This window comes from Bombus affinis, chromosome 10, assembly GCF_024516045.1.
Source record: "Bombus affinis isolate iyBomAffi1 chromosome 10, iyBomAffi1.2, whole genome shotgun sequence".
NCBI classification, from domain to species: domain Eukaryota; kingdom Metazoa; phylum Arthropoda; class Insecta; order Hymenoptera; family Apidae; genus Bombus; species Bombus affinis.
Genome location: NC_066353.1, coordinates 8,310,915 through 8,322,972, shown reverse-complemented (window position 1 = coordinate 8,322,972; position 12,058 = coordinate 8,310,915). Strand labels below are relative to the sequence as shown.

At 37.6% G+C, this 12,058-nt stretch overlaps 1 protein-coding gene across 12 annotated transcripts in view; it reads left to right on the top strand.

Moving 5' to 3' along the window:
• The window catches only part of LOC126921156 (nuclear receptor coactivator 2-like), a 127,275-nt gene that overhangs the window by 105,280 nt on the left and 9,937 nt on the right, over window positions 1–12,058 (top strand). For 5 of the 12 annotated variants that reach the window (XM_050732427.1, XM_050732434.1, XM_050732428.1 and 2 more), the window contains 12 exons: window positions 621–1,722; window positions 2,117–2,239; window positions 2,463–2,795; window positions 3,178–3,501; window positions 3,630–3,795; window positions 4,082–4,257; window positions 4,451–4,780; window positions 4,861–4,973; window positions 5,041–5,167; window positions 5,392–5,677; window positions 6,771–7,094; window positions 11,189–11,365. In XM_050732427.1, the coding sequence (XP_050588384.1) occupies window positions 621–1,722; window positions 2,117–2,239; window positions 2,463–2,795; window positions 3,178–3,501; window positions 3,630–3,795; window positions 4,082–4,257; window positions 4,451–4,780; window positions 4,861–4,973; window positions 5,041–5,167; window positions 5,392–5,677; window positions 6,771–7,094; window positions 11,189–11,365 (3,581 nt within the window). The remainder of the gene's footprint in view (window positions 1–620; window positions 1,723–2,116; window positions 2,240–2,462; window positions 2,796–3,177; window positions 3,502–3,629; window positions 3,796–4,081; window positions 4,258–4,450; window positions 4,781–4,860; window positions 4,974–5,040; window positions 5,168–5,391; window positions 5,678–6,770; window positions 7,095–11,188; window positions 11,366–12,058) is intronic. The other 7 variants (XM_050732436.1, XM_050732438.1, XM_050732435.1 and 4 more) reach the window with 4 other exon arrangements.

Genomic DNA, 12,058 nt, shown 5'->3' with positions numbered 1-12,058 from the left:
AGAGTATCAAGTTAAAAGAAAGAAAGAGATTGGAAACTCGGAGATTCGTAATTTCTTACTTATCGTATTACTTGGTAGTTTAGTTTCATCGAGAAAGATTATGGAAGTTGGTAAAGAGTTTTGCGCTCACCTAACGCGTTCAGGCTGCAAGTAGTTAGCGAAAGTAAGATTTACGATTATCATGGTAGAATGCGGCAAGTCTTACTTACGCTTATGCAACTTAAATTAGGGTATCAAGGTAGCGCGATTGATGCTCAAGGTTTCTCGGTAAACAGTGCGCGTGACGCGAAGAACATCATTTTTACACGCTTAAAATCCTCTCCTCGAGTATTTAACAACAATCCCTATCGGCTTAATACGATTTATCCATCATTTCAGTCTTCTCATTCGAAGGGATAAAGTGCATATCTGTTCGTTCTCTTTGAATCGCATCGACGTTGTTTCGGGAGCTTGAAACCGGTAAACGCAAGAGTTATTACCTGGCCGAGCACTGTTCACCGCGTTCAACGCAAACCGTTACATAGTACATAGTAATGCTTAGTGTTAGACTAAACCGAAAAAAAGTGTTTTTTATGGTAACTGCCAAATACATGTGTTGTTTTGTTTCTTGTCCATGATAGGGACAATGACTTAACGCCTATCGAGGGTGGTCAGCTTTCCAACAACAAAGTGTGCTCTGGACACTCTAGTAACCGTTGTGCGAATAATAGTAATAATAATAATGGTAACAATAACAATAACGTGGGTGGCCCGCTGATGTCCGTGGCGCATCTAAACGGTCAAGTGAGTGGTATCAGTAGTCGGGGGTTGGCGGGTACGTCGTCGCACACCGGTACCGCCGCGACATCGTCAAACTCGATAGTGTTTAGCGCGGCCGAGTCTTGCAACCCCCTGCCGTCGCTGAGTACCAGTAATCCGTTCAACCACTTTTCGGGGAACATGGACTTGGAATTCGAGCTCTTCCCCAGTTCCACATGGGACTTGGATAGTAACAGCGGGTGGGCAGATAGGCCCGAATCGAGAGCGAGCGGGCCACCAAATTCACGACCATCTTCCCAGCCAGCCCCGACATCTCCGAGTCCCCAGGGAACGTTCTCCTCTAACTCGGCGGTGGCGCCTCACTGCAGTCCCCTACGCGCGTTCAGCCCAACTTCAGGCAACGCAGCTCACACCTTCAGTAATTCGTTCCCCTTCAGTCCGCTTCAGGAATCACAGACGTCCTCCTTGACCAACAGCGCTACTAGTAGTGTTAGTGCCAACGGAGCCGCCGGATTGACGCCCAAGAGACAGGATGAAGGGAAGACCGGATGTTCGACGACCAACCAATCTGCCATGGAGGCGAGCAACGCGAGAAGCAACGCGACCTCCGTCACTGGAACCGCGGCCGTTGCAGCCGCTGCCGCAGCCGCAGCCGCGGCTGGCCAAACTGGCTCCACCGGGACCGTTATCGAAACTCAGAACAGTGTTGTGTCCACCGAGTCTGGTAGACTAAGAAACTTGTTGACCAAGGGGGCTAGTGCTAGTGAGGACAGTCAGGACAATGCGAATAACGATTCGGAGAGAGAAAATAAACATAGAATATTGAAGATCTTGTTGAATCAGCAAGACGAGGACGATTTTCATCCCGACCATAATAATAAAGTGCGCACGAGTCCTAGCAACATGCCGAAACCGAGCATGGAGCATTCGAAATCTTCGCTTGGAAATAATATGCTGCTACAGGTAAACAAGCTGATCATTGGCATCCAGAAATTCCAACTGGTATCGGACTGGTGCCAATCGGACTGCTTTCAACTGCTTCGCATTATCTTCTTTTTCTTCTTTCTCCTTTTTGTTTTTAAATTCCTTATCGTTTCCCTAGCTTTTGTAGTGGACGTGATCAACCAATATATCTATTTTCTTTTATAAGTAGCAATTCACTTCTTGCTAATTGAGTCATTAATATATTAAATAGTATTAGCAAATTGTCGATGGACGCTCTATTATATCTGTAATTTTATCAAAATGTTATAGTACACAGGGTGGGAGCTATTGGTTGATCGCAATATTCTATTATATAGTAATCGTACTTTGTTTTGTATAACTATTTTATCTCGTGTAATCTCTTCTTTTGAAGCTATTGAACGAAAAGAATGACGATGAAGATGAAGAGGCTCGCATTGGCTTAAAGAAGAGGAACGAACTTCTGCAACAGCTTCTGAAAGACCAAGATGACGAGAGAAAAGTACAAGAACAACAGGTAGGTAGCGATAAGCTTAGCCTCGATATAGTTTGATACTATATAGATGTATGTACAAGATTATTCCAACTTAAAATTATTCGATTTCATTCTATACGATATAATGGTGTTTTAGTTCTTGGTTCTTTTGTATGGAGTCTTTTTACATGAACAATTTTAAAGTTTAAGATCGAGAAATTGATAATGCTGTGTCAGTTTGATTAATAAAAAGTAATTCGAATAGTGTAAGTCACAAACTCGGGAAGAGGATTCTCTGTTGCGAAGTCTTGGATTTCGGAACACGACGCCATCGCCGTCTCAATCAAGCGACAATGTCGGACACGGTGGTTCCACTCAAGTCGGTCAGAAGAGACCTGGCGAAGATGGTGACGTGAACATAGCCGCGAAACGACCCATGGATGGATCGCATCAAGTGTCTTCTTCTGGCACATCCACCAACGCGACCAGCAAGCTCTGGGAGAGGAATAAGATGTTGGCTTCGTTGTTGGCCAAACAACCTCCTCAGCCAACCACTATCCCACCAATACCTGCATCTGTGATATCGGCTACCCCGCAGGTAATTAAATATTTAATTATTTTCTAATTTTGTGAAGTGTCAGTTTTCTGATTATACTGATCGTGATGATAATTTTAGTAGGTTCGAAAGAATGAATTTTTTATTATACATTATTATATAATTTACTTAGTAAAATAGTTGTCTATCTAGAAAATGATCCAAGTCTGATATTAATTCGCCAATATTTTCAAACTTTTCCATTTCACAAAATTTTTATAAGTAGTTCTATCGTGCATTTAATCTTTGCGGTAATAGCGTTGAATAGTATGTAGTTACTTTTCTAAAAGTTGGAACAGTCAGTTCTTTTACTTTTTAAGTTTTAACGATTGGAATTGAACAAGACACTTGAATAATTTATTGATATTGTCATCTCTTATGTAAGGATAAGCTGCTTCGCATAGGGTTAAAATCCCAACAGCAACAGCAACAGTCACAACAAACGCAATCCCAGCCACAACAACAACAACAACAGCAACAACAACAGCAGCAACAGCAGCAGCAACAACAACAACAGCAGCAGCAGCAGCAGCAACAGCAACAACAGCAGCAGCAGCAGCAGCCTTGGACAGGTGGCAGCTTGCAGTCGGTTGGTGGCAATAATACGATTACGACTACCGCTACTTCCGCACGTACTCCTCTCCAAAGCCAGTCGAGACAACTACCTCGCCAAACAACCAATACCTACCTCACTCATATGCTAAGTCAGGTAATATTCAGTTTCTTATAATATAAAGTTATTCGATCGTTTATTATACTCTTTTGTTAAAATATTGGTTTTTGTCTAATTACAGAATAATTGAATAAATAATTACGAGACTTGTTACCTGTTTATAGCAACAAAGACCTCAAATTGGTCAAATAGATTCGGAATTTACGGGCAGCGGGGAGTATCGGCAAACGAGCACCGATCCCAGTGGTTGGGATAACCAGTCATCAGATCCTGATCTTTCCGATATCTTAGATCAAGTTATCGAGTTCGTGCCGGATGAAGCTATCACAGGTATACAATTAATTATTACTGCCATTAAACGCATGAACCGTGTCTAATATATACTCGTCTTTCACTCCTTTATGTTTAATATATTTTAGATATATAACTGTATACCTTCGCTGTCACGGCATAATTATAAACCTTGTGATTTTGCTTTCTTTTAATGATGCTTCGTTCGTATCGAGAGATACTCGTTAGCAGTAAGCTAATATACTCACGGGGGTTATTTGTGCAATTTGTCCGCGTGTGACAGCGAAAGTAATTATCATTATAGATAATAATTTTTATTCAATAGATTCGTCTGCGATAGCAAATCTCCTAGATGCAATCGAAGCACCGCAAAACAACGCGTTGAACGAGAAGATGGCGATTAACGCGATACAGAAGTCGTTGATGTTATGCGAGACTGCCGTAAATCCAACGTCTTCCACCATAACAATTCCTGGCACGCCTCCAGCTTACTCTACAGCAGTAAGTTGATATCCTTTTCGCGCGTATTTTTATAACGCGTCTGCGATAATCGTAATATACGTTTAAATATGTGTACATATTACTTTTAATATCGACCGTTCTGGTAGCTCTATCGATATTACTTGTCGCGTGTATTCGTTACACGGTATTACATGGTCGTAATAATTAATATTTATGAACGATATAATTTTAGTTGGGTACCACCCCTGTAACGACGAGTCATAGTTACCAGCCACCACCGATATATCAACAACAGTCAAGGATGAGGTTTAATACGCAACCGGGCGTCAGGCAGACGACCGCTCAATTCACGCAACAACAGCAATTACAAATGCAACAGCAGCGGACGAAAATGATACAACAACAACAACAGCAACAGTTGAAGCAGAGGTTGCTGCAGCAGCAGCAGCAACAGCAGTTACTCATTCCTTCCAATGCTACAGCTACGGACCAAATTACTACCGGAATTCACAATATCGATAACCTTTTGAACAATACTGTTGCGCCAAATGTATCGTTACAGGTAATTACAGAGTTAGTCTCGAGTTATTACATAAAATCACAAACTTGTTACACGTAATTGATAAATTATATTGTTCTCAGCGGTCGAGTGTTCCAGATTCACAAGTGTCTCCAGGTTATGGGGGATCCGTCCAGATGCCTTCCGGTCATCGACTTGCTCATTCGTATTCTCATCCTTCAACGTTACCACAACAGTAAGTTAATAATTAGTAAAATTAATAATTGCTCTGCAAGTATCTGACATTCTTCATTTGTTTCTAGCCCTATTGTAAACAGTAATTTTAACAGTGGTCAACAAGTGTCTGTGGCAGCGCGACTCTCGCCGCACTCTCCGGCTGGTATTTTGTCATTTTCCCACCCTCAGCCGTTGTCGCCACGGGTGACGCAAGTACGTTTCAAGAGTCATTTAATTAGACAAGGCGTCCTAAATGCCTGTTGCGTAGTTTCATTTGTATTTTTAAGTTTTGTTTTTATTTTATCGAGAGGTGCGCGCGCGCGTCGTTTCTTAGAATAATTTCCATTGTTTACTTCGTGTCCCGTTTATATAATTTACATCCTTGTTTACGTACGACACGAATATTTAATTTTTTTTTTTTACGTTTTGTGATTAAGGGCAACTATGGTAATACCCCGAGATTATTCACCGTTAACCAGGTGAGATCGCAGCAACAACCTACCGCGCAGCAGCAGTTGCAGCAACAGCAGAGATCAATGCCGTCGCCAGGGACTCCAGCATCTGCTCGGCAGTCTCCGTTTCCTGCGGAAACCTTTCCCCCACCTACGTCCCCCACAGCCAGCCAATTTCCACCTGGCCCTAATCCTGGTGCTCCAAATCCTTCGACCCAATATCGGTTGCAACGGACCACTTCTACACCTTCGGCTACGACTCAGTTGCCAGGTAGGTTGATATTCTGTTCTGAATTTTTCTTCATTGACGGTGTAATTATATATTACGAATATTTATAACGAGACTTTTTTTCGTTCGTTGCTACTGATCACGCAGTGGTGCATTTATTACGTTTAAATCGTGTATCTTCGATTCCATAGGTTGTGTGATTTTTTTTTTAATGTGATCGTAATATGTAAAATTATATTGTTAGTATTTACGAATTGTACATTTAAAGAAGAAAGTTTGTAGGTACTTTTTAATGCGTAATTGCAAATGTATATATTAACTTGAACCCGCATTCTGTGCAAGACGTTGAAAGACTCTAAGACAGTGAGATCGCGGTTGTGATTTCGTTCGTCTTGTCGGTATCGTCAAAGATATTCAATACTCTATATTAGTGTGATTAATCTTAAGTATTTATGCGAATAAATATATATAATACGAATACGAAACAGAAGGTGTGATCTAAATATATGTATCTTGTCGACGCGTACATAGGTAAGTATAAAACCGATTCCAATATGTGTTTCTCTGTTGTATGTTCAGAAACGGAACAAGTACGTTTAGATTAGATAGATATGTGTATAGATAGTTATTAGACATTTTTTTTACATCAGTATTTTTCAACTTGTTCTAATTTTGGAAAGAAATAATATACATTTATTTTTTCGATATTATTTTCCATTGATTTTACAATATATATTATATATTATACATCAAAACATTCTCTTAAAACTAAAATGATATTACAAACAATTTTTTCTAGTATGTCTCCGATATAACCAACAATTTATGATTGTGAGACAAAATATTGAAAAAAATTTAATCGAGTTTAAACATAATTCGATGGTAATCGAAACAAAAGAGGAAATAGTGCATATAAAGTGCAATAGTATAAAGTAACATGCATTTAATATCCGTATTGTTACATACGATTACATATTATAAAACGAAGAATACGAAGAACTTGACCAAAATTATATTATATTAGACGTATTGCAATCTCAAAGTGGAGCATGGAGGAAAGCTGGCTAGAAGCGCTATAAACGCTTTTGCTATCAGATTACAAGAAGCAAGGAGATAGACAAGCTTGATGTTGCAGGTGGGGTAGGTTCGCCCCGGCACTACGGCGGAGTGAGTAAGGAACAACCTCTTCTTTCACCTAGTCATCCACATTCGGGTTGCAACCCGGCAACACCGACTCACAATCAACACAACGTAACGAATACCCAACAACACTTCTCCAACCAACAACATTCTTCTATGATATACCACACGACCGCCAATACTATCAACACAGCTGACATGCAGAACAATCAGTTCTGTTACGATCGGACGTCTGTTCCACTCTATTCGTCAGGGCCTGGGGACACGCAGGATGCCAGGTCTTTGCCTCCCGGTAATCCTGTCAATCACCAATTGGGTGGTAAGTCATGTGACCACTTAATGTCATGTGACCATCACTTCGTCATCATCACACCCCCTTCCGTATACGCCCTTCTTTGTATCTAAAATACCTCGTGTCACGAGATCGGCTACAAAGGCATGAGACATATTGTGTTCTTTTTTTCTTTTTTTTTTTTTATTTCGTTGATACGTGGGAAAGCACATCATTCTCTATTCACCATCCACCCATCGATGTATCTACCTAAGCAACTGTAAATACGACGATCATATAAGCTGCAGCGTTTTTTCATGCGTTCAATGTACCCCTTCACTTTTTAGACGCCCTGTATATTTCCTCTTTTACGTCTCATATGGGAAGTGGTGCTTGCTGTGTGGCTAATCAGATGCCGTGAAATATCTTGTGATTTGATTAGAATCAATCGGATCATTTCATCTCGAATTCAACGACTGTTTTGCTCTCATGCATTTCCATTTGCCTTTATTCATCAAGATCATCGAGACATCATTCTTGCTTGTTAGATTGCAATTGGAACGATAGAGTTATGCCTGAACCACTGTCGTTTAATAGCATTCCTATGATTCTCGAGATTCGAAGGATTCTTTGTCTTTTTCAATTTTGGCTACTTCCTGGTGTCTTGCTCGGTTTCGAGCTTTTTCAAGCGATCAGTGAAACAGACCATCGTCATAATTCTTTTTCATGTCTCTTTTCTGACGATCATTCCTGTCGTGTATCTCATAAGAGATGCCAATGCAGAGTAGCGTATCCTATCGAAATAGCGTTAAATGTTGCATGGTGCTTTTGTTTATAGTTTGAGAGCCGACCATTTTCGTAATCATACCAATGGAATGTATTCTTCGTTTACATTGTAGTATGGATTTACGAATTAAAGAACACTCTAATCCTGTCCTTTTTCTGTTTCTTTAATTTCATTTGAAAGATACGTATACGTTACTTGAGAAGAAGATCGTGATTTGTAAATCACAAGCTTCACAAAAATTTAATTTCTATGACTTACTTTATAGACATAAATATACTTACGCGTTAACTAATTTAATAATCGGGCATCTTTTTCATAGTTCAAAAGATGGATAGAAAGAGAATATTTTTTAATCGTTCGACTTTGTAACAACAGAAAGATGCGAAGAGTTTATTTTGTACTTACTCGATACTTATACTGTGTTAGAAGAAAATTCTTTTCAATTGGGTTCCGGTATTTGTGCTTGAAGATAAAAGATTAAATATTCGTATGAGTGACGTATTCGAATTTTTTCAAGACAATGTGATAAGGGAAACAGCTATCATTATATAACTGTAAACTAACTTCAACGATACCATGTTCTCATTAGATGATCCTTTCATTCTGTGAATAACAATCCATATGTGATCCTAACGACACAAAATAGTTAGACTTTTCCATACCAAGGACTTTGTTAAATGTTTGTCTGTCGAAACACGTACATTTTGTAAAAACGTGACAAAATGCCTCGTGTCTCTGGGGTAAATCGATTCATCTGTATTTTACGAGAATCGTGATGTAACATAGTATATATTCATCCCCGTTTACGTGATACACCCCTTCTCACACTAATTTCAGCGATACAAACATAATGTTCGATTCTGCACTCTACTTCTTTTTAGCGATATAGAGACTACACTTTCCTGTGGTGATTGTAGACACTGATGTACTTATATGTAATGACATAGTAGATAAGTCAGTAGGAAAGACTACCCTTTGTATCATATCTTTTTAGGTACCTTTCGTATGGCTCGTGTGCGTTAAAATCACCGTACTGTTTAAGGTGGACCGGAAACGGAAGCGGGCAAACCATGTACAAGTTACGATATTCTGGATGTTATCTAAAAAATGATGATCATAGCGAAAGAGACAGCTAACAAAAATATAATAAAAATATAGTAAATGATAGAAACGGTAGTTCTAATTTTATTTTACATAAAATTGATTTAATAATCAATTCTAACGAATTATGGTTTAATTTGATTAAAATAGAATACAATTTTTATGAAATAAATCTGTTAACCGGTGTTACGACTCCTGTTGTCTCATATAGCATTTTGAATCGTATTGTCTTGTTCATTGTTCTGAAACATATATATCTTTTATTATTTATATAAAAATGTCATTTTTCCCCTTTAAATACATAGAAGTATTATTTGGCACGATTAAATGAAAATGATTCTTTAAAAGAAAGATCAGAAAACGACGTTTAGCCAGAATTAAAAGAGCGATTGAAAATAGCTCTTTGAGTGCTGATTTGCCCATTTCCGGTTCAGAACGTATTTACACTATGTATTTAGTGACTACCTCCGGCACTTCCGGACCACGTAAAGTAGCGTCACTATCACTTGCACCACATATATGAATTTTATGTTACAAACTAATATATTATCATATTAATATATTAAACATATTATTATCTTCCTATCTTAAGAGTGAATTTTTTGTATCAATGAAATTAGAAAAGAAAACAATGATAATATGTAAAAGCGAATTGCTTGCGAGTTTCCTTTGCTTTTTCTTTTTTTTATTAAAAACCTAGTTTAGCGTTAAAAGTACTGTTTCCATGAATTTTCGACATTAGTTGAAATTCGAATGTAAAATTTCATTATCGTTTAGTCTATAAATTTTAATTAAGATTGTGAAAGTATTTCACTGTGGAAGCATACATTGAAGTGAATTAATTTTGCATATATCGGTGTAATTTATACTGACTCGAGAAAATCATTATTCATAATTCTCAACTGTCTACATTTAATTTTGTATGCTTGTTATGTCATGCTGTTTCGTTTCTCTTCTGTTTATGTTCTTCATCGATCTTCGATCCATTCGTGATTTTTATTCATGCGTATCAATTATTTTTATATGTTTGTAGCATTCGTTATATGTTTGCGTTATTTTACAATTGGAGCATGATCAATGCAGACGATTCTTTCCTTTGCTTTGGTTCGATATAGTCCATTTTGTTCTCAGTTCCGATCGATATTAACAAATTTTTCTATTCTATGATTTGAATTATTTCATAATTTACCAATATACCTACATGTTGATGCATTATTAATTTTTATTTGTCCTTTTTTTATAATCTTAGTAGTCTTATCGTTAGTCTTAAAAGTAATCTTTTAGGATTATAATCAGATGTACCAATTGTTAATAGTACTATCACAAAATGTTAATATCATCGATAAGCTTAAGCTCGTTTGATATTTTTATCAAATTGCGCGCGAATGAAATGTACGAAAAACTGAAGCACTTGGTCGCTTTAATCATTCTCCAATTTCCACTGAACTTTCATCCGTACGGTACAATAAAAAAAAAAAAAAAAAAAAAAAATTGTGTGAATCCACGGTTTTCAGAACCGTACGTATATCGTAATAACGAAACTAAGAAGATATTACTAACAACGACGCATTCTCATGTACAGTACATCGAGCTTTTGTGATTAATCATTGTCACTAAACGCAGTGTTACTAAGCATCGTCGAGTATAATTTACGTTAAATGTTTTTCGAAGCTCTATTTTATACGTGTGATCTTAAAACAAAAACCAAAAAGAAAACAAAAAAAAAAAAAGAAAGAAAAGAAAAGAAAGAGGAGAAGAAGACAGAAAAAAAGGAACACTCAAAGCTTTTTGTACGGCGCTCCTGTAGCGAACGAAGCTTCGTCTCCTAGCACTTTTATTTATTATTTTTTTTTTCTCTTTTTACTATCTCTTCTTCCACCAACAACATCCTTATGCTTGAAATATCATGATAAATATCCACGAAAGGATGGGCCAGGTATCGACATGTTTCAGAATAAGTCATTTATCCGAACTTATATCAACGGAATATTGTAAATACCGCATTTTGTAATAAAGCAATCATCCTGTACCTTTGACTAACTTTTACGTTATTGCTTGCACAATAATACACGATCTATGAGTAACTACTTATGATATAATTAAGACTATAATTATCGAGTTGTCAGTTTACACGAGAAAAAGGAAAAGAGAAAGAGAGAAGATAAGACGAAATAAAAAGAAAAGGAAGATCGTGGTTCGTGTTTAGCGTGTCTATATTTAAAAGTCTAACGAATCCTGTTTCGTTTTGTCACAGGAAATGCTAGCAGCACTTCGGAGTTCGTAAGGCAAGAACTGAGAGCGATCGTTGGCGCGCGAACGCAACAACAGCAACAACAAAGGATACCTAACAATATTCAGAACAACCTTTCTGGTCAAGTATCTCAGGATGATCTCGAAGCACTCGGTCTGACGTTTGAAATGTCTTCTGCAGGTACGTCTGTCGGAAGAAGAGATACGTTTTCTCTTTCGAAAGTCGTGTGTTAGTCAAGAGGCTTAGTCGAACAGCTTGTAACAAAAGGAACGGAAAAGAAATTAGTTCTCCAGCTGATTTCTTTTTCTTTCGGAAACTTTTGATTTTTTCGAAAACTGGGGGAATTATATTAATTGCTAATGATGTTCATTGGTTTCTAGATGTATTAACAAAATTGATAAAAAGTTGGATTTCGCGTTCCGCTACGGAGTATATTCATTGATCTTTGATCGTTATAATTATTTCTGTACGTTGTAAATAGCGGGTGTAATGTGCTGGAAGCTGTGAAAAAGTATTACAGGGATCCTACATATATTCACATAAAGTTTCGCTTCATTTATATCACGTTTCATTCAATTACACTTTTTAACAACTTTCTTAATAGTCGTTCGTTTAATTTTTTTCACGTATTCCCGATATTGTTGTAAAAATTGAATAACTCGTTCTCGTATCATCTCTGTATTAATAGCTGCCATTAAATGAAAACTATTAGGAAAACGTATAGATATAATGTTAAAAATTGTAGGGCCGAAGAAATTACGATTCAGCAGTAAATGGTACCAATAGAACTGCTTTTTCGTCCAGAGTTTCGCGTTTAATTAACGTTCTCTATCGATCTCAGTTTCTTCTTAATTATATTTTCTATAAATCCAA